This window comes from Gorilla gorilla, chromosome 13 (assembly GCF_029281585.2).
Source record: "Gorilla gorilla gorilla isolate KB3781 chromosome 13, NHGRI_mGorGor1-v2.1_pri, whole genome shotgun sequence".
NCBI classification, from domain to species: Eukaryota; Metazoa; Chordata; class Mammalia; order Primates; family Hominidae; genus Gorilla; species Gorilla gorilla.
The window spans coordinates 119,269,076-119,283,162 of NC_073237.2; the positions used below are offsets into that span (position 1 = coordinate 119,269,076).

The window sequence follows — 14,087 nt, forward strand, 5'->3', positions numbered from 1 at the left end:
TACTTCTTAAATACACTATGTGGTTGAACTGTTTTAAAATAAGTATTAGATATAACTTCCAATGCATTCTTTTTTTTTTTTTTTTTTTTTTGAGATGGAGGAGTCTCACTCTGCTGCCTAGGCTGGAGTGCGGTGGTGCGATTTCGGCTCACTGCAACCTCCGCCTCCCGGTTTCATACGATTCTCCTGCCTCAGCCTCCTGAGTAGCTGGGATTACAGGTGCGCACCACTATGCCCGGTTAATTTTTGTATTTTTAGTAGAGACAGGGTTTCACCTGTTGGTCAGGCTGATCTCAAACTCCTGACCTCGTGATCTGCCCACCTTGGCCTCCCAAAGTCCTGGGATTACAGGCATGAGCCACGGCGCCCAGTCTCAATGCATTCTAATAGGGCAATAATGAGATAACTACTTCTTTTTTTTTTTTTTTTTGAGACGAGTTTCGCTCTTGTTGCCCAGGCTGGAGTGCAATGGCGGGATCTCGGCTCACTGCAACCTCCGTCTACTGGGTTCAAGCGATTCTCCTGCCTCAGCCTCTGGAGTAGCTGGGATTACAGGCATGCGCCACCAGGCCCAGCTAATTTTTTGTAATTTTAGTAGAGATGGGGTTTATCCATGTTGGTCAGGCTGGTCTCGAACTCCTGACCTCAGGTGATCCACCCGCCTCAGCCTTCCAAAGTGCTGGGATTACAGGTGTGAGCCACCGCGCCCAGCCAACTTTCTATTTTAACAAATATAACTAATATTAGTGATGACGAGAAAAATACTTTGAGATAGAACTTACTTCTGCCTATCAAATCATAGCCAATGGATAACTTCATCCTTCATATTACCAAAGTCCTTAGCTCTTTAATTATTCTGATTGTAACAGGATAATCTATCTGGAAGTTTTGGATTTTTATACATCTACTTTTATTCCACTAACATATTTCTTGGAAGAGTAATGCTGATCTACAGCAGTAATATCCGATAGAAATATGTGAGCCATTATAATCCGAGTAATTTTTAATTTTCTGGTAGTCACATTAAAAAAGGTTAAAAGAGGCTGGGCGCAGTGGCTCATGCCTGTAATCCCAGCACTTTGGGAGGCGGAGGCGGGAGGTGGGTGGATCACTTGAGGTCATGAGTTCCAGACCAGCCTGGTCAACATGGCAAAACCCCATCTCTACTAAAAATACAAAAATTAGCCTGGTGTAGTGGTGCCTTCCTGTAATCTCAACTACTCAGGAGGCTGAGGCACGAGAATTGCTTGAACCTGGAAGCGGAGGTTGCAGTGAACCCAAATGGTGCCACTGCACTCCAGCATGTGTGATAGAGAGAGACTGTCTCAAAAAAAAAAAAAAAAGTTAAAATAGGTAAAATTATTTTTAGTAATATATTTTATTTATCCCAGTTTATACAAAATATCATTTCAACATGTTGTCAATATTAAAATTACTGAGATATTTAAAAAAATCTTGGTACTAAGTCTTTGAAATCTGGTATTTTACACCTAAAGCACATCTCAATTCACAGTAGCCACATTTTAAATCTTCAGCTGTCACATGTGGCCACTGGCTAGTACTGGACAGTGCAACTCTAGAATATTTAAATTATAAAGTAATACTTAAAACTTTTATCAAGAAATTGAGGTAAAACTCACACTTACACTTAAAGCTTTAGTAAAATTAGAGACGCTGATCATAACATTCATGAGACTGGATGCAAAACATGAACTTATTTTTAATTTTCAGCTAGCTTTATTTTACCCATGCTTCCTTTTTCCATCACTAAAAAGTGAAACTTCAACACGGTACAAACTAAACAGTAAGTAGTTACTAAAACCTTGTTATGAAGTCTTTTTTTAGCGTTCTTAGCTATTGCAAACAATGTAGAAGTTCAACTTTTGAATATAAAATCCTAAGTGTAAAGAAGAATGCTTTGCCAAAATGCAAATTTTTGGTTTTTTCAAAGTGGAAGACAGCAAATTACAAAAGCAGAGTATGATTTAACAAAAATATATGAACAAAGGACGTAAGTCTTCTTACATGTCAGGTTACCACAACAGAAATAACAGATCAGGGGTAACTCAAAGGATCCACTAATGAACACGAGTGTAATTAAATCCTCATAGAACAAGTGCCTGTTTGAATTATAACATCCGCTTTTTGTAAACGTAACTAGAATATATGTTTCACATTCTGTCCTCCTAGCAATTTTCCAAACTCTAAAATTTTGAAAACATTAATCTCCAAATCAACGAAAATGTCAATATTGAAAAGCAGTCTCTAACAGGATGTAACGACCTCTATTTCTTCAAAAATTGAACGTGGAAGTAAACAACGTAAGAAAGGCATGTGAAGCTACAACAGTGGTATAGCTTTTTAGACAGCTAAAAGGTTTCTTAAAAAGGAGAATCTATTAATATTCTTAATATCGTAAAAAGCTTTTAACTAAGTTTGTATGTTTAACCATTAAAAGGCTGCACTGGCTAACATTTGTTTCTTTGCTTTTGAGTGACATTATACCACTGTGGTATAGCAACGTTAGCTTTCTCAGGTTAACCAAAAGTTCCTACTGGAACTTAAAAGTTTGGCCAATACAAAATTGGAAAAAAGATTACTTAAAGCACTTTATTTGGGATACAAACTCACCCACCCACAATGGGTGGGGGGAGAGTAGAAATGAAAAAAAGAAAGGCCGTGGGTAAGGGGAGAGGAGGAATTAAAAAGGGAACCCAAGGGTTATGAAAATATAAATAAATCACTGGATTAGATTTACTTTATGCCAGTGATTACTTGAGTCAATTTTGGTGTGAAGGATTTATCTGCCGGTATCTTAAACGGCTGCCTTGGGATTTGAAGGATGGAAATGACAGCTACCCTCATCTTCTCCCATCCTGAAAGCTAAGGATAGAAAAAAGTACAGCTGCTTCTCTGGGAAACAAAGATGCTTTCTACCATTCTTCTAAGATGGTGGAAGAGTCTCCTCAAGAGGCTACACCAAAAAGGAAAAATGAGAGAGGGAAAGAAGAAAGCCATAGCAGAATTTCCTGGCTGTGTTTCATGCCATTGCTGCTAGCCACAACCCCTGTGCAACCACTCAGGTCCGGCCATCCCCATCCTGGGAGGTTAAGCCCTCCCAGGGCATTGTTTGGCCGGGATTCCTATTTACCACTCAGATCGCCTCCACCACCCTCTACGCTAGGGTCTCGGGAAGCCCCAGGGCAGAAAGCTGAAAAGCTAGGAGAAGACTTGGTTTCGAGGACCTCTTCCAAACCCCCTTACTAACTGGTGTAGAAAAGGGAGAGTGAAGCCGGGCCTTTGCTTGGGTGGGTTCCTTAGGGGTCAGAGGCGTCCGCTCGGCCAGTGTCGAAGGAAGGTGGCCATTTGAGCCGGTCGCTCCGCATCGAAAAAGCCCTACCAGAGAGAGGGGCCTCCGCAGGGCCCGGGTTCCGTCCGAGTGTCAGGTGCGGCCCTCAGTTCCCAACCCTCGAGGCACCAGGGGCGACAGCGCACAGGCCACAGGGCTGAGACTGGTCTCCCGCCCGACCGCCGGGGACCAGGCACCCGGGCTGGGGCCCGAGCCGCATCGTGCCCGCCCCCGCCCTACCTGAGGGGGCCCGGGCGGGGTCGCTAAGGGCCGCTCCCGGGAGCCCCGCGACGGCGCGGCTTGGCGACGGAGGCGCCTCGTCTCGCCGGGGCAGAGCTCGGCGGAGGTTTCACGACCTCAAACTCCATCGGGAGCTACAGGGACAGCCCCGTTGGCGGCGGCGAAGGCCGCGACGGGGCCTCCTCCTCCTCCCTCTCCCTCCACCTCCGCCTCCTCCTCCTCCTCCTCCTCCTCACCACGGAGGCGGACCTGGAGGGATCCCGACCTAGCTCTCGCGAGAAGTTACTCCCCACTTAACGCGAGATTACGCAAGCCCGGGAGTCGGGAGTTGGAAGGAAAGCGTAGTAGCCCCAGCCACCCAAACTGCGCATCAACTTCCCTCTGCCTCAGCGGATCCACCCCGATCACGTGACAAGGGAGCCCCGGAGCACTGTGGGAGGTACTGTGAGAAGGACTAGGCAAGCCGAAGGGATTGATGGGAAATTCCCTGCACATTCATCTGCGCCTTGAGCCGGCTTCCTAGACGCTAGTTTGAGCGAGTGTCTTAACTCCCTTCGTGAAAAGCGTGGAATCCATTGAGCAGAATCTGATACATCTGTGTCACATTCTTCTTCACACTCCTGTGATGACATGCTGACAGGATCCCTCAATCCCTTTACAAAGATGTCAAGTAATCTCCCCATTACAAAAACAAGAAGAAAACATGTATTTGGCAGTCACTTCCACATCTCACTTCTTTATTAAAGAGAAAACTCTGTTTCTAGACAGAGTCCGAAGTGGGGGGGAGGGGGGAGAAGAAAGCTCTGAGCTCCTCAAAAGCTGGCAAAAATAAAAAATTTAAACACAAATTCTGGCATCATATCTCAAATATTTGTTGAAGCTTTTTACACAGCGAACTAAGGTAAGAATTATTCTTACAGTTTATAATTTATAGATGAAACAGACTTGGAATAGGGATATCAGAATTAACATTTATAAACTACTTAGTATGTGTCAGGCAGGTCCTGTGTTAGGTGATATTTAATTTTAAATATTTTAGTTTTATTTACATTTCATTTAATTAGCAAAGTGATCCTAGAAGGCAGATACAATGTACCCCTTGTTACTGATGAGAAACTAAAGAATGTAGGCTAGAAAATGACCATGACGCCCGGCGCGGTGGCTCATGCCTGTAATACCAGCACTTTGGGAGGCCGAGGCGGGTGGACCACCAGGTCAGAAGTTAGAGACCAGTCTGGCCAACATAGTGAAACCCTGTCTCTACTAAAAATACAAAAATTAGCCGGGTGTGGTGGCGGGCACCTGTAATCCCAGCTACTCGGGGGGCTGAGGCAGGAGAATCACTTGAACCCGGGAGGCGGAGGTTGCAGTGAGCCGAGACCGCGCCATTGCACTACAGCCAGGCGGGGGGGCAGTGCCAGACTCCGTCTCAACAAAAAAAAAAGAAAAAAAATGACCATGACTTGTAATTAAACTCAAGGCACTTTCCGATGTGAAATCAGATGCCCAACAACAAAAATATCGAAGTAAACCTACGATAAATTAGAATATGGAAAGGTTGCTTCTACAGTTTTAACAAAATATATAGTTATTACCTATTATATTTGTCTGAATGACAGGCAAAAATCAATGTTTTTGAAAAAAGATTCATTGGCCACATCGAAGACGTTTCTTCCACACATTATCTTTTTCGTTCTCTTCTCTTTATGAAACATATGCCAGGCCTCGAGAACTAACAACCAATAATTGTTTCAGTAATTTCAACTGGACAGTGATAGGTAATTTACATGTACATATTTGTTTTCCACCCTACTGTGTATATATATACACACATATATACATATATGGACATATATACATATATGCATACATATATACATATATGCGTGCATATATGCGTGCATATACATATATACATATATGCGTGCATATATGCGTGCATATACATATATGCATATATGCGTGCATATATGTATGCATATGCATATATGCATATATGCGTGCATATATGTATGCATATATGCGTGCATATATTATACACATATGCATATATATGTATACACGTATACATATATGTACATATATACATATATGTATACACGTATACATATATGTGCATATATACATATATGTATACACGTATACATATATGTGCATATATACATATATGTATACACGTATACATATATGTACATATATGTATATGTACATATAAATATATACACATATATAGATACATATAAGTATATATACACATATATAGATACATATAAGTATATATACACATATAAACATACACATTATATATACATATATGTACATTTTTTTTTGAGACGGAGTCTCACTCTGTCACACAGGCTGGAGTGCAATGGCGTGATCTCGGCTCACTGCAACCTCCACCTCCTGGGTTCAAGGAATTCTCCTGCCTTAGCCTCCCCAGTAGCTGGAATTACAGGCACTCGTCAGCATGCCTGGCTAAATTTCTTTTTTGTATTTTTGTAGACGGGTTTTCACCATATTGGCCAGGCTGGTCTTGAACTCCTGACCTCAGAAGACCCGCCTGCCTCGGCCTCCAAAAGTGCTGGTATTGCAGGCGTAAGCCACGAGTCCAGGCCAAATTTTTGTATTCTACTGGATATATTTACATTTCACTAGACAGGAGAATATATATTTCTGATAATCCGAGATTTTTCAAAGGTGTCCTGGTCACCATATTTATTTTTGAGACGGGGTCTTGCTCCCTCACTTAGGCTGACTGCAGCGGTGCGATATTGGCTTACTGCAACCTCCGCCTCCCAGGTTCAAGGGATTCTCCTGTCTCAGACTCCCAAGTAGCTGGGATTACAGGCGAGCGCTACCATGCGCGGCTAATTTTTGTATTTTTAGTGAAGGGTTTTCATCAGGTTGGCCAGGCTTGTCTCGAACTCCTGACCTCAAGTGATCTGCCAGCCTCAGCCTCCCAAAGTGTTAGGATTACAGGCCTGAGCCTCGGCGCCCGGCGCTGACCACCATATTTAAAATTGCAATTCCATCCCCCTTCTCTGGTACTCCCTATTCCTGATTTTTCTCCAAATTCCTTCTCAAAATTTGACATACATGCATTTTACTTACTTGTTTACTGTTTGTCTCCCTTCACTAAGATGTTTCACAAGAGCAGGAATTTTTGTCTGTATATCTAACTTATACTTCATTGTAAGGACTCAGGAAGTATTTGCTAGATGAATGATTAATGTATAGTCAGGAGAAATTGTATCCTTTAAATTGTATCCTTTAAAATTCAAAGATGAAGACAAAACACATTGTTCTCCATTCCCACCTCCAGTTTATTATTTCTTATGTAAACATGTAAGATAGTTACATCCCAGGAAAAAGGGCAAGTGTTTTTTCTCTTACAACGAAGTAACGACTACCTTTTCAAGATCTTTTATACGTAAATGGAGTAAATGAAGAGGCTGAACTCAAACACTTTGCATTTTTCTGTCATATCAGAAACACAAACTAAATGTGAATATGTTAAATGAATAAATTCTGTACTTTGTCATACCTGAACTTTAAAAAAAGATTCCATTTTCCTGAAAATTTTTAGACATATCATGCAAACAGACACTCTCCTAGGAATGTTTGGAGATCATTCTGTGCTACTGAACAGGAATAAATAATATAAATAATAACCCTCACTTTCACAAAACACCCCTCCCCCAGCAAAAATCTCAAAGTGCTCACAAAAAATTTTACAACAATCTTACAAGGCACACATAAAACTTAAACATAGTTTCAACTAATTTTTTTTCAAATATCCAAGATAGTAGATACTAATTCCTAAAAAATCAGAGTACTATTCTTTTACCCTCTCCTCCCATCTCCATCCTTCCCCCTTCCCCCCACGCCATTTTATAATAGGAAGCAAAAATAAGAAAAGTACTTCAATCACTAGTAAACTATTTCTGAAAAGAAAATATTTTCACACCAACAAATGGCCAATCTTAGGTCAAATGGAAGCAATGAGCTATGAATGAAAAGTTAGCAATGAGCTATCACACTTTCCAGTGGAAAAAGATCCACTAATTAGAAAAACTATGTCTCCAATGGAGTACTTAAGTAACAAAGTTCATAAAGACACAAAACCGTCCTCTCTTGCTTTCCCCTCTTCTGTTCTCAGGAAGAATTAACTATAAAATCATGGAATTTTTGACCTGGAAATGATCTTTCAAATGACCAAGATCAAAGTTATTTTACATATAAAGTTAAAAAGTTCAAGGAGAAGTTCAGCACAATGTCGCTAACTAGTAACATTGGGTTATGAAGTCGGTTTTTTCATCAAACGAGACCTGCATTCTTGAAAGTCTCAAGGAAAGTTAAAATTCAGTGGAGAATGTCTTTCCCACAAAATTGTCAAAAAAAGGTTAACACTTATAACAACGAACATGTGATTCATTCATCACACAATTTTTATAAATGGTACAAAGTATATTACATTTTAAAATACAGAAGGGCTTCAATAGAAATACAGTAGAAATTCTACATAAAGCTAAGTTAACTAGAGGAGGACTAGAACAGCTTCAAAGAAAGATGCATCTAGTCAGTCTTCTTTACCAAAAGCAGTTCCTGTGTTTTAGAGAATATTATTTGCCCTGCAGTATATTTTAATCTTTGTTAAAATAATTTTTAAAAGTTTTGTGTTATATGTAGACGGAGATGTTAGAGAACTATGGCTCGGAACACCATCTCAAATATGACTCTCGCTAAAATAATCATACAGTCATGGTTTTCCTTTTGGCATATTTTTGGAAATATAAAACTCTAGGGATGGTTAAGATTTTTATCAACACATAGTGAATGGAAATTACATTAATGTAAATGAAAAAATACAACACTAATAGCTACCCCTTTTTAAATTGCTCATCTAGTAACAGCTAGAATATATATTGCCAATTCAAAATTTAAAATGACATGGATGAACCTCAAAGTCATTATGCTGGGTGAAAAAGCATTTCAAGAGGGAATGTACTATAAGATTCTGTTTATATGACAGTCCAGAAAAGGCAAAATAATAGTGACGGAGAACTGTTGCCTGGATTAGAGCTAGAAGGAGCTGACTACAAAGGGACGGCATGAGAGAGCTATTGGGAGTGAAGGAACTGTTCTGTACCGACTGCAGTAGTGGTGCACAAATCTTTCTGTTAAAATACACAGAACTATACACCAAGAAGAAATTTCAATTTTACTTCATGTTAAATAAAAAATAAAATAGAGAGGAACTTTTAAAACAGTAGAACAGCTATCCCTGGTAAAGGTAGAATTTCTCATTTTTCACAGCTTCATGCCAATGGTATAATTTTACTGGCCACAAAATTATTAAATCCGATTGTATTAAATAAAATCAAGAAACTCGGGCCCAATTAACCATTTCTTAAGTATGTATACTAATAAGGCATGGAAATAAAAGTATTTTAAGGATTATTAACCCTTTATAAAAAAATTCTGCTATTCCCAAGTGAATCTGAATTGTTACTTTATACATTTTAAAATGAAAAGTATCTTGGTGTTTAGTTTGGAATCCAAGAACAGCTGGTAAAAACTTAAAAAAAAATTTTTTTAGTGCCATCTGTTCTAAAGTGACCAGAAACAGATAATAGTGTTTTTACCTTTATTTTCTCTTCTTGTTATCCTAATTCATTAAAGTTTTTATATGATTGGATTTTATACTTAAATCAATTACCTAGAGACTCCAAATCAGAATCTGCAAATACTGCTGGATCCTTTGTCACTAGAATCAAGAATATATAAGAGAGGAACACTATTTCTCTAGGGATACTACTGAGACTTATATGTAAGGTATGAGATGAGACAGAATCCCATCAGCTTTACTGTGCCTCCCATAACTTTGGAACTGTTAGAAGTTCAGAAAGAATGATTATGTGTAAGCTGACAAAATATAAGAAACAAAGACTGGGGGGATGAAATATTACAAATGCTGCATCTCTACAGAAAGACTTGCATAATAGAATAACACAAACTTTATATAACAAGTCTGTGATTATAATTATAGTAGACTTTGCCTTTTGAGATCAGGCCTAGATAGTTTTTCACCACTGCTTCTGCCATGGACAGAGGTTAAGTGCTTTTTGAGAGCAGACTTGTGCTTGAAATCCATATCACAACAGTGGCATTTGTATGGCCGATCCCCACTGTGTATGTTCAAGTGGTCCTGAAGTGTGCTTTTGGCAGTAAATGTCTTCAAGCACACAGTACACTGAAAGGGCCGTATGCCCATGTGTCCTCGAATGTGTCGGTTGAGATTTTTCTTCTGTGTAAATGTTTTTCCGCACTGTAAGCATAAGAATAGTTTATGCATTTTAAGGTGGCGCAGATAGTTTTCAACATGAAGAAAGCCTCGAGGACACCTGGGGCACTGGTGCCTCAGTGAATAACCTTCCTCCAGATTCTGAATCTCACTCACTGTACCATAACTTCCTTCAGTATTCTCACAAAATAAGCCCTGATCTTGATTCCCAGGAACTTCAGCCACTCTGCTCTCAACTGTAGAATTGATCAATGAATGCTGTGTTTCAGAGAAATACATGCTTGCTTTTGAAGAGGTACAAGGCTGTGAAAACTGCCCATTTTCGACACCAGCTGTACTGATGGATTCTACATGAAGGATACAAATTTCATTGTCTTTAAAACCTATGTCTACTGTAGACAGCTCTGGTGACTTCATTTCCTTTCTCTCTGATGTCAGACTCTCTACTGTAGACTGCAAAGCATTGCTTTCCTCTTCTTTAACATGGAAATCTATGTTTACAGGACTATCTTCTGAAATTTCAATTATCTCACAGTCTTTATCAGAATTTTCATCTTCATTCTTAACATCAGGATCAGAAGACTGACACAGGTCAGTGTGTTGGTTGTTGTTTTTCATAGAAAGATCAATTTCCAGATACTTTGACAAAGCTTCTGTGCACTTTTCCACAATGTGAACCATCTGAAGGTAACTGGCAGCAGTCAAGTATTTCAAAAGCTCTTTCCTTTTAACTTCAAGTGCTCCAGTATAGCAAGACAGTAACAATTTTCTGCCAACTTCTGCACTCTGTAAGATGGTAATTCTGACATGTTTTGACTGTGTGAGTAAAAACTGATCTCTCATAAAAGTGGAGCAAGCAGCCAAAATAACCTTGTGCCCCTGGAACTCAGTGTCATTAATGTAAATTGATACATCACAAAATAAATTCTGCTGTCTCAAAAGATTCATTTTCTGCAAGACCACATCTCCTTGCTGTTCAAACTGGAAATGCAGAACATCAGACTCAGCAGCCATGATCACAATCTAAGCAAAATAAAACACAAACATTGATGTAATAAGGATAGGGAATGCTTTCCCATGCTGTAATAGTGAAAACAAACGAAAAACCCCAAACCTGAATTAGGAAAAAGAAGACTCAAAGTCTAATGTAGGTGTTATGAACCTTTATGCCACCATCTCAAAAGGAGAACTTTATAATGCACTTCTCTATGATCTCATAGCACATTTTTCATAACTTTGTTACAACATTCATTACAATGAATTGTAGTAAACAGTTTCTAGCTTGTTTCTTTTGCTAAATGTTGTGTGCCTTGTGGTCAAGAACAATCTATCAATTTTGAATATCCAATAATAAGCACTGTGACCACCACAAAGTTGATTTAACATAATATATCCAATTAGCAACTTTAACGTAATCTCCAAACTTCCTACTCCCCACCACTACAACAGGTCCTCCTTCCGGTTCACCTGGACAACTGCAATGTCTTCCAACAGGTCTTTTTTATACCACACTCTTCTGTATGCCAGATTACCCGCCTGAGTGCCACCAGGATTAACAACCCTTATTTTATTTTGTTTTATTTTTAATTTCCCTTTTCTGCTTTAAATCTTCTATCGTTCTTCTCTACCTCCGGGACAGTCCAGATTTCTTAGGAAAGAATACGAGACCCATCACGATTTGGCTCTAACCCATCTTTATGGCTTTATCACCTTCTATTCTCTTTTTCATACTCGAACCTCGTTCAATACTAAATTTTTCCATCATTACCCAGACAAAAAGACACGAATACACATTTCTTACATTCGCGTTTCCAGTTCCTTTTTTCAGCTAGTGATTAGGCTCCTTTAAGCCCAAATCAAGTAAAACTAACATGACTCCACCTCCCGTTTCAACCAGAGAGTCAGCTGCTCTCTGAGCACCGCGAGATGGTGCCTGATGCATCTGTGTTCCTGCACCGAGCTCAGGGGCCCACACAGAGCAGGAGGAGCTCAGGGAACATCTGCTGAACTGCAACCGGATGCCAGGTTCAGCACACAGGTATTCTGGAGGCAACCCTGCGAAGGGCCAAGGCCCTGTCGGCCCAGTGGTTGCAGCACCAGATTAGCCACTCCGGGGCCGAGCCCAGCTTCCTCCTCCTCCTCCTCCTCTTCCTCAGGCACCCTCCACCTGAGGAATCTACTTTGCACTCACTCACCAACTCAGAAAACTAGAGTCAAGGATTCCGCGGCAGCGTCTGCCCAAGCCGGAAGATGGACTTAGCCTGGAAGAAAACACATCCGGTGCCAAACAGCTTTATTCTTTACTGGGGCCCTCTAGGCGCCCCGGAAGGACATTCTGAGACGGTCTTCCTTCCTCACTTCCCCCCTCTTGGAATGACAGAAAGGCTCCTGAATGCCAGCAAGCCCCATCTCTCTTGTCCCAGTTTCGGCACTCGAGCCGTTTTCCCCCACCATCCCTTTTTTTTTTTAAGACGGAGTTTCGCTCTTGTTGCCCAGGCTGGAGTGCAATGGCGCGATTTCGGCTCACTGCAGCCTTCGCCTCCCGGGTTCAAGCGACTCTCGCTCCGCAGCCTCCCAAGTAGCTGAGATTACAGGCGCCCGCCACCACGCCCGGCTCATTTTTGTATTTTTAGTAGAGACCGGGTTTCACCATGTTGGCCAGGCTGGTCTCGAACTCCTGACCTCAGGTGATCCGCCCGCCTCGGCCTCCCTAAATGCTGGGATTACCGGGTTGAGCCACCGCGCCCAGCCCGAGCCATTTCCTTTTGTGAGTCCTCCTGAACATCCGAATTGGAGACGGGGTTTGAGGTTCGGTTACGGCACGTCTGTCAGAGTAACCAGACCTTTTATGGATTATTCTGGGACGATTCCTCTCCTTACTGGGGCCACCTACAACTTGAAAGGTGGCAGAGCAGAAACTATCATAAAGATCCGTATTCGAGATTGCCTAGATAATGCCCCATCAGGAGATGGCCCCAACCTCTGGATCTAGCTTCACACTTAAATCCGTTCCTCCCTCCCAAAACTTTTGGCCCAGCTGTTTCCTCTGACGTGCCCCAGCCTTTTCCCCAGGTTTTTTTTTTTTTTTTTTGAGACGGAGTCTCTCTCTGTCGCCCAGGCTGGAGTGCAGTGGGAGGATCTCGGCTCACTGCAAGCTGCGCCTCCTGGGTTCACGCCATTCTCCTGCCTCAGCCTCCCGAGTAAGCTGGGACTTCAGGTGCCCGCCACTACGCCTGGCTAATTTTTTTTGTGTGTGTGTATTTTTAGTAGAGACGGGGTTTCACCGTGTTAGCTAGGATGGTCTCGATCTCCTGACCTCGTGATCCGGCCGCCTTGGCCTCCCAAAGTGCTGGGATTACAGGCGTGAGCCACCGAGCCCGGCCTTCCCCAACGTATCTTTAAAGAACCCGTTTATAAATCTCATCATCCTTGAAGCCATCCTGAACTGCCCTAAGATAATTGGTTCCCAGTTGGAAACCTGTAATCCCTTTTCCTGCCTTCATTATTGCACTTAACACGCCTGTATTAATTTGTGCCTCATCTAGGCAGAGTTATTTAGGACAGCGGCTTACTGATCTTTGTATTCTCGAAGTCTAGCACTTGGTAGGCATCAAGTATTTGTGCTGAATGAAGATATGTCTGAAGAAATTGTTTTTCTTTTTTTTTTGAGACGGAGTCTCACTCTGTCGTCCTGGCTGGAGTGCCAGTGGCACGATCTCGGCCTACCGCAACCTCCGCCTAGCAGGTTCAAGCAATTCTCCTGCCTCAGCCTCCCGAGTAGCTGGGATTACAGGTGCCTGCCACCACACCCAGCTACTTTTTGTATTTTTGGTAGAGACGGGGTTTCACCATGTTGGCGAGGCCGGTCTCGAACTCCTGACCTCAGGTGATCCACCCGCCTTGGCCTCCCAAAGTGCTGGGATTACAGGCATGAGCCGCTGTGCCCGGCCTCTGCACCAATTCTATTCCTTTTTTTTTTTTTTTTTTTTTTTTTTTTTGAGACAGAGTCTCGCTCTGTCGCCCAGACTGGAGTGCAGTGGCGCGATCTCGGCTCACTGCAAGCTCCGCCTCCCGGGTTCACGCCATTCTCCTGCCTCAGCCTCCCGAGTAGCTGGAACTAATGCCCTGCCACCAGGCCGGGCTAATTTTTTGTATTTTTAGTAGAGACGGGGTTTCACCCTGTTAGCCAGGATG

General features: G+C 41.8%; 2 protein-coding genes across 5 annotated transcripts in view; both read right to left on the reverse strand.

Moving 5' to 3' along the window:
- The window catches only part of RC3H2 (ring finger and CCCH-type domains 2), a 56,446-nt gene extending 52,495 nt beyond the window's left edge, over nucleotides 1-3,951 (reverse strand). For 2 of the 3 annotated variants that reach the window (XM_031014655.3, XM_031014654.3), the window contains exon 1: nucleotides 3,590-3,951. The gene's annotated coding sequence lies outside the window, so the exon portion shown is untranslated. Of the gene's footprint in view, nucleotides 1-3,400; nucleotides 3,564-3,589 lie in introns of those variants that run through there. The other variant, XM_055351854.2, reaches the window with a different exon arrangement.
- Nucleotides 3,952-6,894: 2,943 nt separating this feature from the next.
- On the reverse strand, nucleotides 6,895-12,262 carry ZBTB6 (zinc finger and BTB domain containing 6). Of its 2 annotated transcripts, none has more exons than XM_004048574.5 (2): nucleotides 12,089-12,262; nucleotides 6,895-10,916 (listed from the first exon to the last, which is right to left on the reverse strand). In XM_004048574.5, exon 2 carries the CDS (start codon nucleotides 10,905-10,907, stop codon nucleotides 9,633-9,635), a length of 1,275 nt encoding a protein of 424 aa, XP_004048622.1. In that variant the 5' UTR covers nucleotides 10,908-10,916; nucleotides 12,089-12,262; the 3' UTR covers nucleotides 6,895-9,632. The 2 variants fall into 2 exon arrangements, with proteins under 2 accessions (XP_004048622.1, XP_055207840.1); XM_055351865.2 differs by lacking the exon at nucleotides 12,089-12,262 and adding an exon at nucleotides 11,695-12,082.
- Nucleotides 12,263-14,087: the final 1,825 nt, after the last annotated feature.